Source organism: Cuculus canorus, chromosome 29, assembly GCF_017976375.1.
Source record: "Cuculus canorus isolate bCucCan1 chromosome 29, bCucCan1.pri, whole genome shotgun sequence".
Taxonomy (NCBI): Eukaryota; Metazoa; Chordata; class Aves; order Cuculiformes; family Cuculidae; genus Cuculus; species Cuculus canorus.
Genome location: NC_071429.1, coordinates 536,168 through 562,678, shown reverse-complemented (window position 1 = coordinate 562,678; position 26,511 = coordinate 536,168). Strand labels below are relative to the sequence as shown.

Sequence of the window (26,511 nt, the reverse complement as noted above, 5' to 3'; positions counted from 1 at the left end):
AGCCATGCCCATATATGGGTGGGCGGGGCTAAAGTGATGCCCATATATGGGCGGGCGGGGCTTACAGAGGAGGCGGGGCTTGCGGGGTGACATTGAAGCGGGGGTGGGCGGGGCTTACAGAGGAGGCGGGGCTTGCGGGGTGACGTTGATGCGGGAGTGGGCGGGGCTAAGGCAATACCCATATATGGGTTTGTGGTGGGCGGGGCTTGCGAGGTGGCTCCGATGTGGGTGGGCGGGGCCAAAGCGATGCCCTTATATGGGTGGGGGTTGTGGTGGGCGGGGCTTGCGGGGTTGCTCAGAGGGGTGGGCGGGGCCAAAGTGATGCCCATATATGGGGGTTGTGGTGGGCGGGGCTTGCGAGGTGGCTCTGAGACGCGTGGGCGGGGCTAAAGCGATGCCCATATATGGGGGTTTGTGGTGGGCGGGACTTGTGCAGCTCTGAGGCGAGTGGGCGGGGCCAAAGCCATGCCCATATATGGTTTGGTGGAGGTTTTGTGGTGGGCGGGGCTTTGCTGGGTGGCGCTGAGGGTGGGCGGGGCCGAAGCCATGCCCATATATGTGGTGGGCGGGGTTTACAGAGGGGGCGGGGCTTTGCGGGTGGTTCTAGGGCGGGGTGCACGCGATGCCCATATATGGGTGAGGTCGCAGAGGGGGCGGGGCTAAAGCGGGTGGGCGTGGCCTCCCCCCTCCCCTTTTGGTGCAGAAAGAGGCGGATTCGGGTCTGGTTAAAATCATCCATTGGGTAGAAAAGGGCCCTCGGGGGGGGGGGGGGGGGGGGGGGGGGGGGAGGGGGTCCCGGGGGGGGTTCAGACCCCCCCCCAGAGCCCCCCCAGTATAAAAGAGATAAAAACACCGCGGGGGGGCAATGGTGGCCAATAGTGGCCAATGGTGGCCAACGATGGCCAATGGACGTCCCTAGTGGTGGCCAATGGTGGCCATGAGGTGGTGGCCCTGGGAGTGGCCATGGGGTGGCCACGAGGTGGCCATGAGGTGGCCTGTGGTAGCCAATGATGGCCTTGGGGTGGCCAATGGTGGCCAATGATGGCCTTGGGGTGGCCTATGGTGGCCATGAGGTGGCCAATGGTAGCCATGGGGTGGCCAATGGAGGTCCCTAGCGGTGGTGGCCCATGGTGGCCATGGGAGTGGTCAGTGGTGGCCATGGGGGTGGCCATAAGGGTGGCCAATGGTAGCCATGGTGGTGGCCTTGAGGTGGCCATGGGGATGGCACTGGAGGTGGCCATGGTGGTAGCCATGATGGTGGCCAGTAGTGGCCCTGGGGGTGGCCATAGGGGTGGCCTTGAGGTGGCCCTGGAGGTGGCCATGAGGATGGCCAGTGGTTGCCATGGGGGTGGCCATGGACTTGGCCAGTGGTGGCCTTCAGGTGGTCATGGAGGTGGCCATGATGGTGGCCAGTGGTGGTCCTGGAGATGGCCATGGGGGTGGCCTTGAGGTGGCCCTGGAGGTGGCCATGGTGGCTTTGGAGGTGGCACTGGAGGTGGCCATGGTGGTAGCCATGATGGTGGCCATGGTGACCTTGGAGGTGGCACTGGAGATGGCCATGGGGGTGGCCAATGGTAGCCATGGTGGTGGCCTTGAGGTGGCCATGGGGGTGGCACTGGAGGTGACCATGATGGTAGCCACGATGGTGGCCAATAGTGGCCCTGCAGGTGGCCGTGGAGGTGGCCATGGTGGTAGCCTTGAGGTGGCCATGGGGGTGACCATGGTGGCAGCCATGATGGTGGCCAGTAGTGGCCCTGGAGGTGGCACTGGAGGTGGTCATGGGGGTGACCAGTGGTGGCCCATTGTGGTGGCCAGAGGTGGCCATGGTGGTAGCCATGATGGTGGCCAGTGGTGGCCCTGGAGGTGGCCGTGGGGGTGGCCAGTGATAGCCATGATGGTGGCCTTGAGGTGGCCATGGGGGTGGCCATGATGGCCCTGAAGGTGGCCCTGGAGGTGGCCATGGGGGTAGCCATGGTGGTAGCCATGATGGTGGCCTTGAGGTGGCCATGGGGGTGTCCATTGGTGGCCTTGAGGTGGTCCTGAAGGTGGCCATGACGGTTGCCATGATAATGGCCAGTGGTGGCCCTGGAGATGTCCCCCGTTGGCAGCATTGGGTGGTGGCCCATTGTGGTCCATGGAGGTGGTGGTGGTGGCCCTGTCGATGACCTCAAGTGGTGGTGGTGGCCCTTTTGGTGGCCTCAAGTGGTGGTGGTGGCCCTATTGGTGGCCTCAAGTGGTGGTGGTGATGACCTCAAGTGGTGGTGGTGGCCCTGTTGGTGGCCTCAAGTGGTGGTGGTGATGACCTCAAGTGGTGGTGGTGGCCCTGTTGGTGGCCTCAAGTGGTGGTGGTGATGACCTCAAGTGGTGGTGGTGGCCCTGTCGATGGCCTCAAGTGGTGGTGGTGGCCCTGTTGATGACCTCAGGCGGTGGTGGTGGCCCTGTTGATGACCTCAGGTGGTGGTGGTGGCCCTGTTGGTGGCCTCAAGTGGTGGTGGTGGCCCTGTCGGTGGCCTCAGGTGGTGGTGGTGGCCCTGTCGATGACCTCAGGCGGTGGTGGTGGCCGTGTGGGTGGCCTCGGGCGGTGGCCGGTGGCCGGTGGTCCTCAGTTGCCGGCCATACACTTGAAGCGGTTCTTGAAGAAGAAGAGGCGGTGTTTGAGGCGGACGCTGTCGTCGCGCGCCGGTGGATACCGGAACCGCGCGTACTGCCGTTCGCCCTCCGTCCGGCGCCACGGCAGCGCCAGCTTGGACGCGTGGTCCACCACCACGTCCTCGCAGGAGCCCACGTGAAGAACCCCGAGACCGTCGATGAAGAACTCTGCGGATGAAGGAGAACCCAAAACGTGACCTCGAGGGGTTTCCGGTGGCCCTCAAATCGACTCAGAGCTCCTCAAAGAGCTCTGGTGGACCTCAAAAGGGGCTCAGGGGGTCTCCAATGTCCCTCAGATCTTCTCAAAGAGCTCAGATGACCTTAAGGTGGTCCCCAAAGTCCCTCAGATCTTCTCAAAGACCTCTGATGACCTCAAGGTGGACCTCAAAAAGGTCTGAGGGGGTCCCCAATGTCCCCCAGATCATCTCAAAGGTCTCTGCTGACCTCAAGGTGGACCTCAAAGGGGTCTCAGGGGATCCCCAAAGTCCCTCAGATCTCCTCAAAGATCTCAGATGACCTCAATGTGAACCCCAAAGCCTCTCGGGGGGTCCCCAAAGTCCCTCAGATCGCCTCAAACATCTCAGATGACCTCAAGGTGGTCCCTAAAGTCTCTCAGGGGGTCCCCAAATTCCCTCAGATCTCCTCAAAGATCTGAGATGACCTCAAGGTGGTCCCCAAAGTCTCTTGGGGGGTCCTCAAAGTCCCTCAGATCTTCTCAAAGATCTCAGATGACCTCAAGGTGGTCCCCAAAGTCTCTCAGGGGGTCCCCAATGTCCCTCAGATCTCCTCAAAGGTCTCAGATGACCTCAAGGTGGACCTCAAAAGGGTCTCACAGGGTCCTCAGTGTCCCCCAGATCTTCTCAAAGATCTCTGGTGAACCTCAAAAGGGGCTCAGGGGGTCCCCAAAGTCCCTCAGATCTTCTCAAAGGTCTCTGATGACCTCAAGGTGGACCCCAAAAGGGTCTCAGGGGATCCCCAAAGTCCCTCAGATCTCCTCAAAGATCTCAGATGACCTCAAGGTGGACCCCAAAGCCTCTCAGGGGGTCCCCAAAGTCCCTCAGATCTTCTCAAAGGTCTCAGATGACCTCAAGGTGGACCCCAAAGTCTCTCAGGGGGTCCTCAAAGTCTCTCAGGGGGTCCCCAATGTCCCTCAGATCTCCTCAAAGGTCTCAGATGACCTCAAGGTGGACCTCAAAAGGGTCTCACAGGGTCCTCAGTGTCCCCCAGATCTTCTCAAAGATCTCTGGTGAACCTCAAAAGGGGCTCAGGGGGTCCCCAAATTCCCTCAGATCTCCTCAAAGATCTCAGATGACCTCAAGGTGTTCCCCAAAGTCTCTCAAGGGGTCCTCAAAGTCTCTCAGGGGGTCCCCAATGTCCCTCAGATCTCCTCAAAGATCTCAGATGACCTCAAGGTGGACCTCAAAAGTCTCTCAGGGAGTCCTCAGTGTCTCCCGGATCTTCTCAAAGATCTCTGGTGAACCTCAAAAGGGGCTCAGGGGGTCCCCAAAGTCCCTCAGATCTCCTCCAAGATCTCAGATGACCTTAAGGTGGACCTCAAAGGGGTCTCAGGGGGTCCCCAATGTCCCTCAGATCCCCTCAAAGATCTGAGATGACCTCAAGGTGGTCCCTAAAGTCTCTCAGGTGGTCCTCAAAGTCTCTCAGGGGGTCCCCAATGTCCCTCAGATCTCCTCAAAGATCTCAGATGACCTCAAGGTGGACCCCAAAGCCTCTTAGGGGGTCCTCAAAGTCTCTCAGACCTCCTCCAAGATCTCAGATGACCTCAAGGTGGTCCCTAAAGTCTCTCCGGGGGTCCCCAATGTCCCTCAGATCTCCTCCAAGATCTCAGATGACCTCAAGGTGGTCCCCAAAGTCTCTCAGGTGGTCCCCAAAGTCTCTCAGGGGCCCTCCAATGTCCCTCAGATCCCCTCAAAGATCTCAGATGACCTCAAGGTGGTCCCCAAAGTCTCTCAGGAGGTCCTCAAAGTCTCTCAGGGGGTCCCCAAAGTCCCTCAGATCTCCTCAAAGATCTCAGATGACCTCAAGGTGGTCCCCAAAGTCTCTCAGGTGGTCCCCAAAGTCTCTCAGGGGGTCCCCAATGTCCCTCAGATCTCCTCAAAGATCTCAGATGACCTCAAGGTGGTCCCCAAAGCCTCTCGGGGGGTCCCCCCAAGCCCCCCCTCACCGAGGTGCGCCACTCGTCGCAGTCGGGGGTCGAACCCCACTTGCCGCACTTTGTCGGTCCTCGCCAGGAAGAAGTTGACGACTCCGTCGGTAACGACGCAGCGCGGGAACCCCTCGAGGCGGTGGTGGAAACCGGGAATGGGGCGCAAACAGTCGCCCCCTGAATCCCCCCCTCGAACCAAGAGCCGCTGACGGTACGTGGTGGTGAAGCCGGTGATCTCCCGCACCGCCCCGCCCACCTGCCGGGAAAAAGGGGGGACCCCGGCACTGAACCCCAAAAATGGAACCCCTTCACCGGCCCTGAACCCCCAAAAATGGACCCCAAAATGCACCTCCGAACCCCCCCAAAAGCTCTGACCCCCCCTGAACCCCCAAAAATAGACCCCGGAACCCCTCCACCGGCCCTGAACCCCAAAAAATAGACCCCGGAACCCCTTCACTGGCACTGAACCCCAAAAAGGGACCCCAAAATCCACCCCGGAACCCCTCCACTGGCATTGAATCCTGAAAATGGACCCAAAAATGCACCTTTGAACCTCTCCACCGGCACTGAACCCCAAAAATGGACCCCAGAATGCACCCCGGAACCCCTTCACTGGCACTGAACCCCAAAAACTGGACCCAAAATGCGCCCTTGAAGCCCTCCACCGGCATTGAACCCCAAAAATGGGCCCAAAATGCACCCCTGAAGCCCTCCTCTGGCATTGAACCCCAAAAATGGAACCTAAAATGCACCCTCGGACCCCTCCACTGGCACTGAACCCCCAAAAATGGACCCCAAAATGCGCCCCTGAACCCCTCCACCGGCACTGAACCCCAAAAATGGACCCAAAATACACCCCGGAACCCCTTCACTGGCACTGAACCCCAAAAATGGACCCCAAAATGCACCCCAGAACCCCTTCACTGGCACTGAATCCTGAAAATGGACCCAAAAATGCACCTCCGACCCCCCCCAAAAGCTCTGACCCCCCTGAACCCCAAAATTGGACCCCAAAATGCAACCTCGGACCCCTCCACTGGCACTGAACCCCAAAAATGGACCCCAAAATCCACCCCAGAACCCCTTCACTGGCACTGAACCCCAAAAATGGACCCAAAAATGGACCTCCGAACCCCCCCAAAAGCTCTGACCCCCCTGAACCCCAAAAAATGGACCCCAAAATGCACCCTCGGACCCCTTCACTGGCATTGAACCCCAAAAATGGACCCCAAAATGGACCTCCGAACCCCCCCAAAAGCTCTGACCCCCCCTGAACCCCCAAAAATAGACCCCGGAACCCTTTCACCAGCACTGAACCCCAAAAATGGACCCAAAATGCACCCCAGAACCCCTCCACTGGCACTGAATCCTGAAAATGGACCCAAAAATGCACCTTTGAACCTCTCCACTGGCACTGAACCCCAAAAATGGACCCCAGAATGCACCCCCGAACCCCTTCACTGGCATTGAACCCCAAAACTGGACCCCAAAATGCGCCCTTGAAGCCCTCCACCGGCATTGAACCCCAAAAATGGACCCCAAAAATCCACCCCGGAACCCCTCCACCGGCACTGAACCCCAAAAATGGACCCAAAATGCACCTCTGAACCGTCCCAGAACCCCTGAATCCCCTGAACCCCCGAATTGGACCCCTAAAATGCACCTCTGAACCCCTCCACCGGCACTGAACCCCCAAAAATGGACCCAAAATGCACCTCTGAACCCCTCCACTGGCACTGAACCCCCAAAATAGACCCAAAAGCACCCCTGAACCCCTTCACCGGCACTGAACCCCCAAAACTGGGCCCAAAATCCACCCGCAAACCCCTCCACCAGCACTGAACCCCAAAAATGGACACAAAAATGGACCCCGGAACCCCTCCACTGGCACTGAACCCCAAAAATGGACCTCCAAACCCCCACAGCAGCTGTGACCCCACTGAACCCCAAAAATGGATCCAAAAATACACCCCAGAACCCCTTCACCGGCACTGAACCCCAAAAATAGACCCCAGAATGCACCTCCGAACCCCTCCACCGGCACCAAACCCCAAAAATGGACCCCAAAATGCACACGCAAAGCTCTCCACTGGCACTGAACCCCAAAAATGGACTCCAAAATGCACCCCTGAAGCCCTCCACTGGCACTGAACCCCAAAAATGGACCCAAAATGCACCCCGGAACCCCTTCACTGGCACTGAACCCCAAAAATGGACCCCAAAATCCACCCCGGAACCCCTTCACTGGCACTGAACCCCAAAAATAGACCCCAAAATGCACCCCTGAACCCCTCCACTGGCACTGAATCCTGAAAATGGACCCAAAAATGCACCTTTGAACCTCTCCACCGGCACTGAACCCCAAAAATGGACCCAAAAATGCACCTTTGAACCTCTCCACTGGCACTGAACCCCAAAAATGGAACCCAAAATGCACCCCTGAACCCCTTCACTGGCACTGAATCCTGAAAATGGACCCAAAAATGGATCTCCGAACCCCCCCAAAAGCTCTGACCCCCCTGAACCCCCAAAAATAGACCCTGGAACCCCTTCACTGGCACTGAACCCCAAAAATGGACCCAAAATGCACCCCTGAAGCCCTCCACTGGCATTGAACCCCAAAAATGGACTCCAAAATGTACCTCCAAACCCCCCAGAAGCTGTGACCCCACTGAACCCCAAAAATGGACCTCAAAATGCACCCTCGGACCCCCCCACTGGCAGTGGACCCCCAAAAATAGACCCCAAAATGCACCCCGGAACCCCTCCACTGGCACTGAACCCCCAAAATGGACCCAAAATGCACCCCTGAAGCCCTCCACTGGCACTGAACCCCAAAAATGGACCCCAAAATGCACCTCCTAACCCCTCCACCGGCACTGAACCCCAAAAAGGGAACCCAGAATGCACCCTGGAACCCCTCCACCGGCACTGAACCCCCAAAACTGGGCCCAAAATCCACCCGCAACCCCCCCCAGAAGCTCTGACCCCACTGAACCCCAAAAAATGGACCCCAAAATGCGCCCTTGAAGCCCTCCACCGGCATTGAACCCCAAAAATGGACCCAAAATGCACCCCTGAACCCCTCCACTGGCACTGAACCCCAAAAATGGACCCCAGAATGCACCCCGGGACCCCTTCACCGGCCCTGAACCCCCAAAAATGGACCCAAAAATGTACCTCCAAACCCTCCCAGAAGCTCTGACCCCACTGAACCCCAAAAAATGGACCCCAAAATGCACCCCTGAACCCCTCCACCGGCACTGAACCCCAAAAATGGACCCAAAATGCACCCCGGAACCACTTCACCGGCCCTGAACCCCCAAAAATGGATCCAAAATGCACCCTCGGACCCCCCCACTGGCACTGAACCCCAAAAATGGACCCCAAAATGCACCCTGAACCGCCCCAGAAGCTCTGACCCCACTGAAGCCCCAAAGTGGGCACTGGAAATGCACCCCTGAAACCCCCCAACAGCCCTGACCCCCCCAACTGAACCCCAAAACTGCACCCCCAAACCCCCATGTCCCCCCGTACCCCCTTCTCCCCTCCTTCCCCCCTTTCATTCTCTCCAGCCCCCCATTTCCCCCCATTTCCTCCCCCATTTCCTCCCCCATTCCCCCCATTTCATCCCCCATTTCCCCCCATTTCCCCCATTTCCTCCCCCATTGCCCATTTCCTCCCCTATTCCCCTTCATTTCCCCTTATTTCCCCCGACTTCCCCCCATTCCTCCCACTTCCCCCATTTCCCACCCATTTCCCCCACTTCCCCCCATTCCCACCCCACTTCCCCCCATTTTGCCCCACTTCCGCCCCACTTCCACCCCATTTCCCCCACCAGGTCCAAGCTCATTCCCTCCAGCCCCCCATTTCCCCCATTCTCTCTCATTTCCCCATTTCCGCCCCACTTCCGCCCTATTTCCGCCCCATTTCCCCCACCAGGTCCAGGCTGGTTTTCTCCAGCCCCCCATTTCCCCCATTCCCCCCCACTTCTCCCCATTTTCCTCCACTTCCGCCCCACTTCCGCCCCACTTCCGCCCTATTTCCGCCCCATTTCCCCCACCAGATCCAGGCTGGTTCTCTCCAGCCCCCCATTTCCCCCATTCCCGCGCACTTCTCCCCATTTCCCCCACTTCCGCCCCACTCCCGCCCTGTTTCCGCCCCACTTCCGCCCCGTTTCCGCCCCACTTCCGCCCCGTTTCCGCACCAGGTCCAGGCTGGTTCTCTCCAGCACATCCACGAGCTTCTCCAGACGGGTTCGGGGGGTGAAGATGAAGTCGTCGTCCACCCACAGTACGTATTTGGTCGTCACCTGCGACACCGCCAGATTCCTCCCGGCGAACCAGCCCTGAGGGGGCCGTCAGCGCCCCACGGCTGACCCATAGCCGCCCCATAGATGCCCCATAGCTGCCCCAGAGCTGCCCCATGGCTGCCCCATAGCCACCCAATGGCTGCCCCATGGCTGCCCCATAGCCGCCCCATAGCCGCCCCATAGCTGCCCTATAGCTGCCCCACAACTGCCCCACAACTGCCCCACAACTGCCCCATAAGTGCCCCACAACTGCCCCATGGCTGCCCCATAGCTGCCCCATAGTCGCCCCATAGCTGCCCCATAGTCACCCCATAGCTGACCCATAGTCACCCCATAGCTGCCCTATAGTTGCCCTATAGCTGCCCCGTAGCTGCCCCATGGCTGCCCCATAGCCGCCCCATAGCTGCCCCAGTGCCCCCATTTCTGGGGTCCCCCCACCCCTTCCAGCCCCATAACGCCCCATAGCGCCCCCCAGTGTCCCCAAATCGGGGTCCCCCTCCCCTTCCAGCCCCATAGTGCCCCCCAGTGGCCTCCAGTGTCCCCCCAGTGTCCCCAATTCTGGGGTCCCCCCCACCCCTCCAGCCCCATAGCGCCCCCCAGTGTCCCCCAATGCCCCCATTTCCGGGGTCCCCCCTCCCCTTCCAGCCCCATAGCGCCCCCCAGTGTCCCCCAATGCCCCCAATTCTGGGGTCCCCACCCCTTCCAGCCCCATAGCGCCCCCCCAGTGTCCCCCAGTGTCCCCCAATGCCCCCATTGCTGGGGTCCTTCACCCCTTCCAGCCCCATAGCGCCCCCCAGTGTCCCCCAATGCCCCCATTTCTGGGGTCCCCCTCACCCCTGTCAGCCCCATAGCGCCCCCGAGTGCCCCCAATTCTGGGGACCCCACCCATTCCAGCCCCATAGCGCCCCCCAGTGTCCCCCAGTGTCCCCCAATGCCCCCATTTTTGGGTCTCCCCCACCCCTCCAGCCCCTAGTGTCCCCCAGTGCCCCCATTTCTGGGGTCCCCCTTGCCTTCCAGCCCCATAGCACCCCCCAGTGCCCCCAATTCTGGGGTCTCCACCCATTCCAGCCCCATAACGCCCCATAGCGCCCCCCAGTGTCCCCCCAGTGTCCCCCCAGTGCCCCCAAATTGGGGTCCCCCACCCATTCCAGCCCCATAACGCCCCATAGCGCCCCCCAGTGGCCCCCCCCAGCCCCCCCATTTCTGGGGTGCCCCCCACCCCTGTCAGCCCCATAGCGCCCCCCAGTCCCCCCATTTCTGGGGTCCCCCACCCCTCCAGCCCCATAGCGCCCCCTAGCGCCCCCCATTTCTGGGGTGCCCCCCACCTTGCCGAAGGGCATGAGGTAGTGCTCGAGGTGGGGTCCCTGGAGGGCTTCGGGCCGTTGGCTGTCGTCCGCCACCACGATGGTGATGGAGGGGTAGAAGCGGCGCACGCTGGCGATGAGCCCGCGCAGTTTGTCGTAGCGCAGGAACGTCTTAGTGGCGATGGTCACCAGCGCCGAAACGTTGTACCCTGAGGGCAGAGCGAACTGGGAGCACTGGGAACGGGGAACTGGGAGCACTGGGAACGGGGAACTGGGAGCACTGGGGGAAGCTACATTTGGGAGGACAGGTCAACCCCCGCTGGGAGGATGGCATCCCTACACTGGGAGTACTGGGTAAACCACACTGGGAGGACTGGGCAATCCATACTGGGAGGAATGGGAGCCCAAACTGGGAGGACTGGATAAGCCATACTGGGAGGAATGGGAGCCCAAACTGGGAGGAATGGGAGCCCAAACTGGGAGGACTGGACAAGCCATACTGGGAGGAATGGGAGCCCAAACTGGGAGGACTGGTCTACCCACACTGGGAGGAATGGGAGCCCAAACTGGGAGGACTGGACAAGCCACACTGGGAGGAATGGGAGCCCAAACTGGGAGGACTGGTCTACCCACACTGGGAGGAATGGGAGCCCAAACTGGGAGGACTGGACAAGCCATACTGGGAGGACTGGGCAAGCCATACTGGGAAGATGGCACCCACACTAGGAGCACTGGGCAAGCCATACTGGGAGGACAGGCATCTTCACACTGGGAGGACTGGGCAACCCATACTGGGGGGACTGGGAATCCATGCTGGGAGGAATGGGCACCCACAAACTGCGAGGACGGTACACCATGCTTGGTCTTCACATGGAGAGTATGGGGCCCATCCACTATGGGACTGAGCACTCAAACTGGGAGCACTGGGGAAACGGTTGCCAAACTGGGAGCCCATACTGGGTGGTCAGGTCAACCCGCGCTGGGAGGCCAGGTCAACCCGTGCTGGGAGGCCAGGTCAACCCCCGCTGGGAGGCCAGGTCAACCCATGCTGGGAGGCCAGGTCAACCCATGCTGGGAGGCCAGGTCAACCCGTGCTGGGAGGCCAGGTCAACCCGTGCTGGGAGGCCAGGTCAACCCATGCTGGGAGGCCAGGTCAACCCGTGCTGGGAGGCCAGGTCAACCCGTGCTGGGAGGCCAGGTCAACCCGTGCTGGGAGGCCAGGTCAACCCATGCTGGGAGGCCAGGTCAACCCGTGCTGGGAGGCCAGGTCAACCCATGCTGGGAGGCCAGGTCAACCCATGCTGGGAGGCCAGGTCAACCCATGCTGGGAGGCCAGGTCAACCCGTGCTGGGAGGCCAGGTCAACCCGTGCTGGGAGGCCAGGTCAACCCGTGCTGGGAGGCCAGGTCAACCCCCGCTGGGAGGCCAGGTCAACCCGCGCTGGGAGGCCAGGTCAACCCATGCTGGGAGGTCAGGTCAACCCATGCTGGGAGGCCAGGTCAACCCGTGCTGGGAGGCCAGGTCAACCCGTGCTGGGAGGTCAGGTCAACCCATGCTGGGAGGCCAGGTCAACCCGTGCTGGGAGGCCAGGTCAACCCGTGCTGGGAGGCCAGGTCAACCCGTGCTGGGAGGCCAGGTCAACCCGCGCTGGGAGGCCAGGTCAACCCGTGCTGGGAGGCCAGGTCAACCCATGCTGGGAGGCCAGGTCAACCCATGCTGGGAGGCCAGGTCAACCCGTGCTGGGAGGCCAGGTCAACCCGTGCTGGGAGGCCAGGTCAACCCATGCTGGGAGGCCAGGTCAACCCATGCTGGGAGGCCAGGTCAACCCATGCTGGGAGGCCAGGTCAACCCCCGCTGGGAGGTCAGGTCAACCCATGCTGGGAGGCCAGGTCAACCCGTGCTGGGAGGGCTGGGCAAGCCAAACTGGGAGGAATGGGAGCCCAAACTGGGAGGGCTGGGCAAGCCAAACTGGGAGGAATGGGAGCCCAAACTGGGAGGACTGGTCTACCCACACTGGGAGGAATGGGAGCCCAAACTGGGAGGGCTGGGCAAGCCATACTGGGAGGAATGGGAGCCCAAACTGGGAGGGCTGGGCAAGCCATACTGGGAGGAATGGGAGCCCAAACTGGGAGGACTGGGCAACCCACACTGGGAGGACTGGGCAAGCCATACTGGGAAGATAGCACCCACACTGGGAGGACTGGGCAACCCACACTGGGAGCACTGGGCAACCCACACTGGGAGCACTGGGCAAGCCATACTGGGAAGATGGCACCCACACCGGGAGGACTGGGCAACCCATACTGGGGGAACTGGGTACCCACACTGGGGGGACTGGGAACCCATGCTGGGAGGAATGGGCACCCCCAAACTGCGAGGACGGTACGCCATGCTTGGTCTTCACATGGGGAGTACGGGGCCCATCCACTATGGAACTGAGCACCCAAACTGGGAGCACTGGGGAAACGGTTGCCAAACTGGGAGCCCACGCTGGGTGGTCAGGTCAACCCATACTGGGTGGTCAGGTCAACCCACGATGGGAGGCCAGGTCAACCTAACTGGGGGAACAGCAAGCCTTACTGGGCACACTGGTTTTGGGGTCCCCGCTCACCTCCGTCGCCGTCGCCGTCAGCGGGGGGGCTGGGGCCGTACAGGCGGGGGGCGGGCGGGTGCCGGATGCGGACGGTGAAGGCGGCCTCGTGCCCGGGGGTGGCAAACTGCACTGGAGGCCAACGGGGCGCTGGGGTCCAGGGGGCACCCACCCTCCCCCCGGGGACCAGCACCCATCCGGATCCCACCCATGGGACCAGCACCCATCCAGGAGCACCCATGACACCAGCACCCATCCAGGAGCACCCATGGCACCAGCACCCATCCGGATCCCACCCCCGGGGACCAGCACCCATCCAGGAGCACCCATGGCACCAGCACCCACCCAGATCCCACCCATGGGACCAGCACCCATCCAGGAGCACCCACCCAGATCCCACCCATGGGACCAGCACCCATCCAGGAGCACCCATGGGACCGGCACCCATCCAGATGCCACCCATGGGACCGGCACCCATCCAGATCCCACCATGGCACCCATGGGACCAGCACCCATCCGGATCCAACTCATGGGACCAGCACCCATCCAGATCCCATTCATGGCACCCATGGGACCAGCACCCATCCAGGAGCACCCATGGGACCAGCACCCATCCAGATCCCACCCGTGGGACCAGCACCCATCCAGTAGCTCCCATGGCACCAGCACCCATCTGGATCCCACCCATGGGACCAGCACCCACCCAGGAGCACCCATAGGACCAGCACCCATCCAGATCCCACCATGGCACTCAAGGGACCAGCACCCATCCAGATCCCACCCATGGGACCAGCACCCATCCAGATCGCACCCATGGGACCAGCACCCATCCGGATCCCACCCATGGCACCAGCACCCACCCAGGAGCTCCCATGGGACCAGCACCCATCCAGATCCCACCCATGGCACCAGCACCCATCCAGATCCCACCCATGGGACCAGCACCCATCCAGGAGCTCCCATGGGACCAGCACCCATCCAGATCCCACCCATGGGACCAGCACCCATCCGGATCCCACCCATGGCACCAGCACCCATCCAGGAGCTCCCATGGGACCAGCACCCATCCAGATCCCATTCATGGCACCCACGGGACCAGCACCCATCCAGATCCCACCCATGGCACCCACGGGACCAGCACCCATCCGGATCCCACCCACCGATGTCGGCGGTGTCGGGGTGGAACTGGGTGCTGGTGTAGGTGACGAACTGGAGCTGCCGGTTGAGGTGGTCGAGGCGCGCGGCGGCCAACGAGAGCCGAGGCTGCCCCTCGCCCCGACGCTCCACGCCCTCCACCTCGGCCGCCACCGCCAGCGTCCCCAGCGTGGCCGAGAGCGTCACCTGCGGGCACGAGGGCACTGGGAGCACTGGGAGCACTGGGAGCACACGCTGGGAATTGGCACCCACACCGGGAGGACTGGGAGCCCACGGGGAGGAATGGGAGCCCACACTGGGAGGAATGGGAGCCCATACTGGGAGGACTGGTCTACCCAAACAGGGAGGGAGGAGCCCATACTGGGAGCAATCGTCTACCCACACTGGGAGGAATAGGAGCCCAAAATGGGAGAACTGGTCTACCCACACTAAGAGGAATGGGAGCCCAGACTGGGAGCCCGTATTGGGAGGAATGGGAGCCCACACTGGGAGGACTGGTCTACCCACACTGGAAGGAATGGGAGCCCATACTGGGAGGACTGGTCTACCCACACTGGAAGGAATGGGAGCCCATACTGGGAGGACTGGTCTATCCACACAGGGAGGAAGGAGCCCATACTGGGAGGACTCGTCTACCCACACTAGGAAGAATGGGAGCCCAAACTGGGAGGACTGGTCTACCCACACTAAGAGGAATGGAAGCCCATACTGGGAGGACTGGGAGCCTGTATTGGGAGGAATGGGAGCCCATATTGGGAGGAATGGGAGCCCACACTGGGAGGAATGGTCTACCCACGCTGGGAGGAATGGGAGCCCACGCTGGGACCACTGGGCAACCCATACTGGGAGCACTGGGCAACCCATACTGGGAGCACTGGGCAACCCACACGGACCCCTTTGCAATATATGGGCATGCCCCGCCCATCACTTAACTAGACCACGCCCTCTTAGCTAGGCCGCGCCCTCTTCCGCTTAAGCCCCGCCCTTTCCACCCTGGCACACCCCAGCCTGGGATGGACCACGCCCCCTCACCACAGGCCCCCTTAACCAGACCACGCCCTCTCCCTCAGTCCTTTATACACTGCCCCCGCCCTTTCCGCCAAACCACGCCCCTCTCGGCCAAGCCCCGCCCCCTTTCCCGCTGGCCCCGCCCCCTCACCTGGTACCGGTCGCTGCGCGGCGCCTGAAGGCTGAGCCCTGGGGGGGGGGGGTGAGCTGGGGGGGCACAGGGACCCCCCCGGAACAGAGACCCCCAATACCCCCCACATGTCCCCACAATGTCTCTCTGCCCCCCTTTGCCCCCCCTTTGTTCCCCAATATCCCCACATGTCCCCCCAATGTCTCTCTGCCCCCCTTTGCCCCCCCTTTGCCCCCCCTTTGCCCCCCCATACCCCCACATATCCCCCCCAATGTCTCTCTGCCCCCCTTTGCCCCCCCTTTGCCCCCCCTTTGTCCCCCAATACCCCCCACATGTCCCCCCAATGTCTCTCTGCCCCCCTTCGCCCCCCAATACCCCCCATTGTTCCCCCAGTGCCCCCTATGGCCCCCCAATACCCCCCATTGTCCCCCCACTGCCCCCCCAGTGCCCCCCTTTGCCCCTCAATACCCCCCATTGTCCCCCCACTGCCCCCCAGTGCCCCTCAATACCCCCCATTGCCCCCCCACTGCCCCCCAGTGCCCCCCAATACCCCCCATTGTCCTCCCACTGCCCCCCCAGTGCCCCCCTTTGCCCCTCAATACCCCCCATTGTCCCCCCACTGCCCCCCAGTGCCCCTCAATACCCCCCATTGCCCCCCCACTGCCCCCCAGTGCCCCTCAATACCCCCCATTGCCCCCCCACTGCCCCCCAGTGCCCCCCAATACCCCCCAATACCCCCCATTGTCCCCCACTGCCCCCCAGTGCCCCCCAATACCCCCCATTGTCCCCCCACTGCCCCCTATTGCCCCCCAATACCCCCCATTGTCCCCCACAGCCCCCCCAGTGCCCCCTAGTGCCCCCCAATACCCCCCATTGTCCCCCACTGCCCCCCAGTGCCCCCCAATACCCCCCCATGTCCCCTCAATGCCCCCCAGCCCCCCAGTGCCCCCCAGTGCCCCCCATTGCCCCCCCAATACCCCCCCATTGTCCCCCCACTGCCCCCCCAGTGCCCCCCATTGCCCCCCAATACTCCCCCCATTGTCCCCCCACTGCCCCCTCAGTGCCCCCCACTGTCCCCCAGTGCCCCCCAGTGCCCCCCACTTTCCCCTCACCGGGCAGGAGGACGCTCTGCAGCGGCCGCACCTCCACCCCCTGTGTGGGGAACTCGAGGGGAGAGTTGGCGCGAGCGATCAGCAGCCGATCCGCCGCGTTCTGCACCCTGAGACCCACAGCGACCCATAGCGACCCACAGCGACCCATAGAGACCCACAGCGACCCATAGAGACCCACAGCGACCCATACAGACCCACAGCTGAGCCACAGGGACCCATAGAGACCCACAGAGACCCACAGCTGAGCCACAGGGACCCATAGAGACCCACAGCTGAGCCATAGCGACCCATAGAGACCCATAGCGACCCATAGCGACCCACAGCTGAGCCACAGGGACCCATAGAGACCCACAGAGACCCATAGCGACCCATAGCGACCCACAGCTGAGCCATAGCGACCCACAGGGACCCATAGCGACCCATAGCTGAGCTGTAGGGACCCATAGCAACCCATAGAGACCCACAGCGACCCATAGCGACCCATAGAGACCCATAGAGACCCACAGCTGAGCCACAGCTGAGCCGTAGGGACCCACAGAGACCCACAGCGACCCATAGCGACCCATAGAGACCCACAGCTGAGCCATAGGGACCCATAGAGACCCACAGAGACCCATAGCGACCCATAGAGACCCACAGCTGAGCCACAGGGACCCACAGAGACCCATAGAGACCCACAGCTGAGCCATAGCGACCCATAGAGACCCATAGCTGAGCCATAGGGACCCATAGGGACCCATAGAGACCCATAGAGACCCATAGCGACCCACAGCTGAGCCATACGGACCCATAGCGACCCATAGCTGAGCTGTAGGGACCCATAGCGACCCATAGGGACCCATAGTGACCCACAGAGACCCATAGAGACCCACAGCTGAGCTATAGGGACCCATAGGGACCCATAGAGACCCATAGCGACCCACAGCTGAGCCACAGGGACCCACAGAGACCCATAGAGACCCACAGCGACCCATAGCGACCCATAGAGACCCACAGCGACCCATAGAGACCCACAGCTGAGCCACAGGAACCCACAGAGACCCATAGAGACCCACAGCGACCCATAGAGACCCATAGAGACCCACAGCGACCCATAGCGACCCATAGCTGAGCCGTAGGGACCCATAGGGAGCCATAGCGACCAACAGCTGAGCTGTAGGGACCCATAGAGACCCATAGCGACCCATAGAGACCCACAGCTGAGCCATAGGGACACATAGAGACCCATAGAGACCCATAGAGACCCATAGCTGAGCCATAGGGACACATAGAGACCCATTACAGAGCTATAGGGACCTATAGTGCCCCATAGAGCCCCATAGGTGACCCATATCGCCCCATAGAGCCCCATAGGTGACCCATATCGCCCCATAGGTGACCCATATCGCCCCATAGAGCCCCATAGGTGACCCATATCGCCCCATATTGCCCCATAGGTGACCTATATCGCCCCATAGAGCCCCATAGGTGACCCATATCGACCCATAGGTGCCCCATATCGCCCTATATTGCCCCATATTGCCCCATAGGTGACCCATATCGCCCTATATTGCCCCATAGAGCCCCATAGGTGACCCATATCGCCCCATATCGCCCCATAGGTGCCCCATATCGCCCCATAGGTGACCCATATCGCCCTATAGGTGCCCCATATTGCCCCATATCGCCCCATAGGTGACCCATATCGCCCTATAGGTGCCCCATATCGCCCCATATCACCCCATAGGTGCCCCATATCGCCCCATAGGTGACCCATATCGCCCCATAGGTGACCCATAGGTGCCCCATATCGCCCCATATCGCCCCACAGGTGCCCCATATCGCCCCATAGGTGCCCCATATCGCCCCACAGAGCCCCATAGGTGACCCATATCGCCCCATATTGCCCCATAGGTGCCCCATATCGCCCTATATTGCCCCATATCGCCCCATAGGTGACCCATATCGCCCCATAGGTGACCCATAGGTGCCCCATATCGCCCCATATCGCCCTACAGGTGCCCCATATCGCCCCATAGGTGACCCATATCGCCCCACAGAGCCCCATAGGTGCCCCATATCGCCCCATAGGTGACCCATATCACCCCATATCGCCCCATATTGCCCCATATCGCCCCATATCGCCCCACAGGTGCCCCCCCCGGCGCTGCCCCCCGCCCGTGGGCCTCACCGCAGGCGGTGGCTGCGGAACTCGCTCTCGCGCAGGCGCTGCAGCCGCGCGCGCTCCGCAGGGGCGAAGGCGTCGGCGAAGTCAACGCCGGGGCCGTGGCCGAAGAGCTGCGGGTGCAGCGGCAGCGACGCCTCCGCCTCGCACGAGCACCCGTTCCTGGGGAGCAGCCTGCGCCCCCCGTCACCGGCCAGGGACCCCCGGAACCCCAGGAAACCCCAGTATCCCCCCAGGAACCTCCAGTAGCCCCCAGTGCCCCCCAGTAGCCCCCAGTGCCCCCCAGCGCCCCCCAGTAGCCTCCCAGTAGCTCCAAGTGCCCCCCAGTGCCCCCCAGTATCCCCCAGTGCCCCCCAGGAACCCCCCAGGAAACCCCATAACCCCCCATACCCCCCACACCCCCCCATACCCTCATAGCCCCCCCATACCCCCCCACACCCCATAGACCCCCCATACCCCCCTATATCCCCCCATACCCCATAGACCCCCCATACCCCCCATACCCCCCCATATCCCCCACACCCCATAGACCCCCCAGACGCCTCCATACCCCCCACACCCCATAGCCCCCCCATACTCCCCTATATCCCCCGTACCCCATAGACCCCCCATACCCCCTATAACCCCCACACCCCATAACCCCCCACATCCCCCCATACCCCCCCATACCCCCATACACCCCATAACCCATACCCCCCGCACCCCATAGCCCCCCTATATCCCCCATACCCCCCCATAACCCCCCATATCCCCATAAACCCCCCATACCCCCCATACCCCCCACACCCCATAGACCCCCCATACCCCCCTATATTCCCCATACCCCATAGCCCCCCCATACCCTCACACCCCATAGCCCCCCCATACCCCCCATACCCCATAGACCCCCCATACCTCCACACCCCATATCCTCCCATATCCCCCACACCCCATAGCCCCCCCATACACCCCATACCCCCCCATACCCTCATAGCCCCCCCATACCCCCCCACCCCATAAGACCCCCCATACCCATAGACCCCCCATAGCCCCCCCATACCCCCCATACCCCATAGACCCCCCCATACCCCCCATACCCCATAGACCCCCCATACCTCCACACCCCATATCCTCCCATATCCCCCACACCCCATAGCCCCCCCATACACCCCATACCCCCCCACCCCATAGCCCCCCCATACCCATAGACCCCCCACAGCCCCCCCATACCCATAGACACCCCATAGCCCCCCCATACCCCCCCATACCCTCATAGCCCCCCCATACCCCCCCACCCCATAGACCCCCCATACCCATAGACCCCCCATAGCCCCCCCATACCCCCCTATATCCCCCATACCCCATACCCCTCCCATATTCCCCCCATTGCCCCCCTATCCCCCCCCCATAGCCCCCCCATCCCATAGCCCCCCCCTATCCCCCCCCATGGCCCCCCCTTACTCCATGACGTCGCGGCGCAGGCGGAAGGGGACGTCGGGGTACTGCCGGGCGGGGGGGGTGAGTTGGGGGGTGACCCTGCCGGGGGGGGGTCTGCGCAGGTCCACGCTGGGGGGGCCTTTGGGGGCCCAGAGGTGCAGCAGCAGCGCCGCCAGCGAGGCCGAGGCCGCCAAGAGCAGCACGAAGAGCGGCTTCGGGGCGCCCCGCATCCTGCCCCACCAGTACGGACCAGTGCCCACCAGTGCCGACCGCTGCGGGCGGGGAGAGACCACCAGGAGACGGGAGGAACCCACTGGAAACCAGTAGGGACCACTGGAAACCAGTAGGGACCAGGAGGAACCAGTAGGAACCCACTGGAGACCAGTAGGAAACCAGGAGGAACCAGGAGGAACCAGGAGAAACCCACTGGAAACCAGTAGGAAACCAGGAGGAACCAGGAGGAAACCACTGGAAACCAGTAGGGACCAGTAGGAACCAGGAGGAAACCACTGGAAACCAGTAGGAAACCAGGAGGAACCAGGAGGAACCCACTGGAAACCAGTAGGGACCACTGGAAACCAGTAGGGACCAGTAGGAACCAGGAGGAAACCAGGAGGAAACCACTGGAGACCAGGAGGAACCAGTAGGAATCACAGGAAAGCAGCAGGAAACCAGGAGGAACCAGTGGAAACCAGTAGGAACCAGTAGGAACCAGTAGGAACCAGGAGGAACCAGGAGGAAACCAGGAGGAAACCACTGGAAACCAGTAGGGACCACTGGAAACCAGTAGGGACCAGTAGGAACCAGTAGGGACCAAGAGGAAACCAGTAGGAACCAGGAGGAAACCACTGGAAACCAGTAGGGACCAGTAGGAACGAGTAGGGACCAGGAGGAACCAGGAGGAAACCAGGAGGAACCAGTAGGAAACCAGTAGGAAACCACTGGAAACCAGTAGGAAACCAGTAAGAACCAGGAGGAACCAGGAGGAACCCACAGGAAACCAGTAGGAACCAGGAGGAACCAGGAGGAAACCAGTAGGAAACCAGTAGGAACCAGTAGGAACCACTGGAAACCAGTAGGAAACCAGGAGGAACCAGGAGGAAACCACTGGAGACCAGTAGAAACCAGTAGAAACCAGTAGGAAACCAGGAGGAACCAGTACGAACCACCGGTAACCAGTAGGAACCAGAAGGAAACCACTGGAGACCATTAGGAACCAGGAGGAACCAGGAGGAAACCAGTAGGAACCACTGGAAACCAGTAGGAACCAGTAGGAAACCAGTAGGAAACAGTAGGAACCAGGCGGAACCAGGAGGAAACCACTGGAGACCAGTAGGAACCAGTAGGAACCACTGGAAACCAGTAGGAACCAGTAGGAAACCAGTAGGAAACCAGGAGGAACCAGGAGGAACCAGGAGGAAACCAGTAGGAACCACTGGAAACCAGTAGGAACCAGTAGGAAACCAGTAGGAAACCAGGAGGAAACCAGTAGGAACCACAGGAAACCAAACCAGGAGGAACCAGGAGAAACCACTGGAAACCAGTAGGGACCAGTAGGAAACACAGTAAACCAGTAGGAACCACTGGAAACCAGAAGGAACCACCGCAAACCAGTAGGAACCAGTAGAAACCACTGGAAACCAGTAGGAACCACTGGAAACCAGTAAGAACCAGTAGGAACCAGGAGGAATCACTGGAACCCAGTAGGAAACACAGTAAACCAGTAGGAACCAGTGAGACCAGTGCAACCAGTGGGGACTGAGTAAACCAGTATAAACCACTGTAAACCAGTAGAAACCATTATAAACCACTATAAACCAGTAGGAGCCAATAGAGACCAGTGGAAACCACTGTAAACCAGTACAGACCAGCGTAAACCAGTAGAAACCAGTAAAAACCACTGTAAACCAATAGAAGCCACTGTAAACCAGTAGAAACCAGTGAGACCAGTGCAACCAGTGGACCAGTGGGGACTGAGTAAACCACTATAAACCAGTATAAACCAGTATAAATCAGCATGAACCAGTATAAACCAGCACGAACCAGTATAAACCAGTGCGACCAGTATAACTGCTGTACTGTGTAACCAGTTGCAAACCAGTACAAACCAGTACAACCCCGCATCCGCCCCGCACCTTCAAACCAGTGCAGCCAGTACAAACCAGTGCAACCAGTACAAGCACAAACCAGCACCTCCCAGTGCCTCCCAGTTCGCACCAGTGCTCCCACTCCCCCCAGTGCCCCCCATTGCCCCTCCAGTGCCGCCCAGTGCTCCCAGTGCTCCCAGTTCCCCCCCATTGCCCCCCCATTGCCCCCCCAGTGCTCCCTGTGCTCCCAGTTCCCCCAGTGCCCCCCCAGTGCTCCCAGTTCCCCCAGTTTCCCCAGTGCCCCCCATTGCCCCCCCAGTGCTCCCAGTGCCCCCCCATTGCCCCCCCAGTGCTCCCAGTTCCCCCAGTGCCCCCCCAGTGCCCCCCCAGTGCCCCCCCCAGTGCCCCCCCATTGCCCCCCCAGTGCTCCCAGTTCCCCCAGTGCCCCCCATTGCCCCCCCAGTGCTCCCAGTGCCCCCCCATTGCCCCCCCAGTGCTCCCAGTGCTCCCAGTTCCCCCAGTTCCCCCCCATTGTCCCCCAGTGCTCCCAGTTCCCCCAGTGCCCCTCCCAGTGCCCCCCCAGTGCTCCCAGTCCCCCCAGTGCCCCCCATTGACCCCCAGTGCTCCCAGTGCTCCCAGTTCCCCCAGCGCTCCCCCCATTGACCCCCAGTGCCCCCCCAGTGCCCCCCCAGTGCCCCCCCCAGTTCCCCCAGTGCCCCCCAGTTCCCCCAGTGCCCCCCATTGCCCCCCCATTGCCCCCCCAGTGTTCCCAGTGCTCCCAGTCCCCCCATTGCCCCCCCATTGCCCCCCCCAGTGCCCCCCAGTGCCCCCCAGTGCCCCCCCATTGCCCCCCCATTGCCCCCCCAGTGCTCCCAGTCCCCCCAGTGCCCCCCCATTGCCCCCCCAGTGCTCCCAGTTCCCCCAGTGCTCCCAGTGCTCCCCCCATTGCCCCCCCATTGCCCCCCCAGTTCTTCCAGTGTTCCCAGTCCCCCCAGTACCCCCCCCATTGCCCCCCCAGTGCTCCCAGTGCCCCCCCATTGCCCCCCCAGTGCTCCCAGTGCTCCCAGTTCCCCCAGTTCCCCCCCATTGTCCCCCAGTGCTCCCAGTTCCCCCAGTGCCCCTCCCAGTGCCCCCCAGTGCCCCCCCATTGCCCCCCCCAGTGCTCCCAGTCCCCCCTGTGCCCCCCCATTGACCCCCAGTGCTCCCAGTGCTCCCAGTTCCCCCAGCGCTCCCCCCATTGACCCCCAGTGCCCCCCCAGTGCCCCCAGTGCCCCCCCAGTTCCCCCAGTGCCCCCCAGTTCCCCCAGTTCCCCCATTGCCCCCCCATTGCCCCCCCAGTGCTCCCAGTGCTCCCAGTTCCCCCAGTGCCCCCCATTGCCCCCCCATTGCCCCCCCAGTGCTCCCAGTGCTCCCAGTTCCCCCAGTGCCCTCACCTGGGGGTCCCGGGGGGGTCTCAGCCCTCGCTCATGGCTCTGTCCCCACCGCAGCGCTTTGGGGACACGGGGACAGCGTTGGGGGGGGGACACCCCCGCACCCCCCCGTCCAGGGACCCCCCCCGGACCCCTCCAGGGAACCTCCACAAAGAGACCCCCCCAGACCCCCCCATGACCCCCCCAGGACCCCCCCAAGGACCCCAGAAGGGACCCCCAAAAGAGACCCACCCCAGGACCCCCAAGACCCCCCCAGGACCCCCCCGGATCCCCCAAGGACCCCAGAAGGGACCCCCCCAAAGAGACCCCCCCCAGGACACCCCCATGACCCCCCTGGAATGGACACCCCCAAGACCCCCCAAGACTCCCCCAGGGACCCCCCCGGACCCCAGAAGGGATCCCCAAAAAAAGACACCCCCAGGGTTTTTCCCCCCCCCAGGACCCCCCAAGACCCCCCAAAGAGACCCCCCCAGGGGCTCCAGAAGGGACCCCCAAAAGGAACCCCCCCAAAGACCCCCCAAGACCCCCCTCGGACCCCCTCCAGTGACCCCAGAAGGGACCCCCCCCAAAGACCCCCCAAAATGACCCCCCAAGACTCCCCCAAGGACCCCCCCTGGCCCCCCAAGACCCCCCAAAGACCCCCCCCAAGACCCCCCAGGACCCCCAAGACCCCCCCAGGGACCCCCCCTCGACCCCCCAAGACCCCACCAGGGACTCCCCCAGACCCCAGAAGGGACCCCCCAAAAAGACACCCCCCCCCAGGGTTGTGTCCCCCCCCAGGACCCCCAAGATCCCCCAAAGAGACCCCCCCCCCAGGGGCCCCAGAAGGGACCCCCCCAAAGGACCCCCCAAGACCCCCCCCCAGACCCCCTCAGGACCCCCAACACCCCCTTAGTGACCCCCCCCAGACAGGCAAAGACCCCCCCAGACCCCCCAAGACCCCCCCAGGACCCCCAATACCCCCCCAGGGACCCCCCCCAGACCCCCCCAAGAACCCCCCCCAAGACCCCCTGGACTCCCTCCAAGGACCCCCCCAAGACCCCCAAAGACCCCCCCCAGACCCCCAAAAGCCCCCCAGAACCCCTAAGGCCCCCCTGCAGGACCCCCCAAGACCCCCCCAGGATGCCCAAGGACCCCCCCCAGGAACCCCCCGGCCCCCCAAGACCCCCAAGGACCCCCCAGACCCCCCCCAGGACTCCCCAGATCCCCCCCAGGACCCCCAAGGACCCCCCCCCAGACCCCTCCCGGCCCCCCCAGACATCCCCAGACCCCCCCAGGACCCCCCCCAGGACCCCCCAAGACCCCTCCCAGACCCCTTCCGGGCCCCCCAGGGACCCCCAGACCCCCCTAGGACCCCCCCCCCCCGGCCCCCCCAGGTACCCTGAAGGGACCCCCCAGGCTCCCCAAGACCCCCTAAGACCCCTTAAGACCCCCCCGGACCCCTCCAGGTCCCCCCAAGACCCCCCCGAGGGACGCCCCCTCGGGCGGGGCAAGGGGGGAAATCGGGGGTGGGGGGAAACAAGGGGGGCCCCTCATGACAAACCCCCCCTCGGGACCCTGAAAGGAATTTGGGGTGAAAATGGGGGGTCCTGGAGGGGGGGGGGCATGGGGGGGGGCATGGGGTGGGGGGCAGTGGGGAGGGTGGGGGGACAGGGGGATGGGGGGGTCAATGGGATTGGGGGGGACTGGGATGGGGAGGGCTGAGAGGATGGGGGGCGGAGGATGGGGGGGGACCTGGGATGGGGGGGCAGTGAGGATGGAGGGGTCAATGGGATTGGGGGGGTCTGGGAGGTGGGGGGGCAGAGAGGGTGTGGGGGGGCCGAGGATGGGGGCGGGGGCCTGGGGGGGGGCAGAGAGGATGGGGGGTCTGGGGGGGGGTCAATGGGATGGGGGGGATGCAGAGATGGGGGGGGCAGAGAGGATGGGGGCGGCTCGTGGGGGGTCGATGGGATGGGGGGGCTCGGGAGGGGGGCAGAGAGGTTGGGGGGGTCTGGGGGGGGGCAGAGAGGATGGGGGGGTCTGGGGGGGGTCGATGGGATGGGGGGGGCTCGGGGGGGGCACCGAAGATGAGGATGGGGGGGTCTGGGGGGGTCGATGGGATGGGGGGGGATGCAGGGATGGGGGGGGTCAATGGGATGGGGGGACTCGGGCGGGGGGGGCAGAGAGGATGGGGGGGTCTGGGGGGGGCAGAAAGGATGGGGGGGGGCTCGGGGGGGGCACCGAGGATGAGGATGGGGGGGTCTGGGGGGGGTCGATGGGATGGGGGGGGCTCGGGGGGGGCACCGAGGATGAGGATGGGGGGGTCTGGGGGGGGTCGATGGGAGAGGGGGGGATGCAGGGATGGGGGGGGGCAGAGAGGATGGGGGATGCAGGGATGGAAGATGCGGGAGGGGGGGATGTGATATCGTGGTGGCAGCCCTACCCCCCCCGATATATCGCGATTGAGGAGGTGGGGGTGGGGGGGTGTCGGTCCCTACCCGGCTCCGCTGCGGCTCCGGGCGCTGCCGGTACCGGATTGGGGGGGGTGGGGGGGGCTGGGAGGGGGGAACGGGGCGCCCCCGGGTGGCCGCGAAACGGAACGACAGCGCCGCAGCCTGCGGGGCGGGGGGGGGGACAATGGGGGGGACACACAGTGGGGGGTAATAGGGGGACAATGGGGGATACACACAATGGGGGGTGATGGGGGCAGTGGGGGGGATAAAGGGGGGGACACACAATGGGGGGTAATGGGGGGACAATGGGGGATACACACAATGGGGGGTGATGGGGCAGTGGGGGGGGTAAAGGGGGGGACACACAATGGGGGATAATGAGGGGCAGTGGGGGATAAGGGGGGACACACAATGGGGGGTAATGGGGGGCAGTGGGGGATAAGGGGGGACACACAATGGGGGGTAATGGGGGGCAGTGGGGGATAAAGGGGGGACACACAATGGGGGGGAATGGGGGGCAGTGGGGGATAAAGGGGGGACACAATGGGGGGTAATGGGG

The 26,511-nt window shown here is 62.9% G+C and overlaps 1 protein-coding gene across 3 annotated transcripts; it reads right to left on the bottom strand.

The window, feature by feature from the left end:
* Window positions 1-2,393: 2,393 nt before the first annotated feature.
* B4GALNT1 (beta-1,4-N-acetyl-galactosaminyltransferase 1) lies at window positions 2,394-26,035 on the bottom strand. Of its 3 annotated transcripts, XM_054051486.1 has the most exons (13): window positions 25,998-26,035; window positions 23,524-23,579; window positions 20,028-20,275; window positions 18,594-18,761; window positions 16,424-16,530; window positions 15,333-15,370; window positions 14,179-14,359; window positions 13,040-13,150; window positions 10,451-10,638; window positions 9,021-9,161; window positions 4,832-5,069; window positions 2,561-2,817; window positions 2,394-2,433 (listed from the first exon to the last, which is right to left on the bottom strand). In XM_054051486.1, the coding sequence occupies exons 3-12, from the start codon at window positions 20,231-20,233 to the stop codon at window positions 2,603-2,605; spliced, it is 1,593 nt and encodes a 530-aa protein (XP_053907461.1). In that variant the 5' UTR covers window positions 20,234-20,275; window positions 23,524-23,579; window positions 25,998-26,035; the 3' UTR covers window positions 2,394-2,433; window positions 2,561-2,602. The 3 variants fall into 3 exon arrangements, with proteins under 3 accessions (XP_053907461.1, XP_053907460.1, XP_053907462.1); XM_054051485.1 differs by lacking the exon at window positions 2,394-2,433 and having other exon boundaries at window positions 2,518-2,817; XM_054051487.1 differs by lacking the exon at window positions 2,394-2,433 and having other exon boundaries at window positions 2,518-2,817; window positions 9,021-9,125.
* Window positions 26,036-26,511: the final 476 nt, after the last annotated feature.

Excerpts from the sequence above, each read along its gene's own strand:
- B4GALNT1 (XM_054051486.1), bottom strand. The coding sequence starts at position 20,233 with ATGCGGGGCGCCCCGAAGCCGCTCTTCGTGCTGCTCTTGGCGGCCTCG. Across the intron at positions 14,360-15,332 it reads CGCGCAGCGACCGGTACCAG|GTGACGCTCTCGGCCACGCT; the intron begins GTGAGGGGGCGG and ends TCGTGCCCGCAG. Across the intron at positions 13,151-14,178 it reads CCCCGACACCGCCGACATCG|TGCAGTTTGCCACCCCCGGG; the intron begins GTGGGTGGGATC and ends GTTGGCCTCCAG.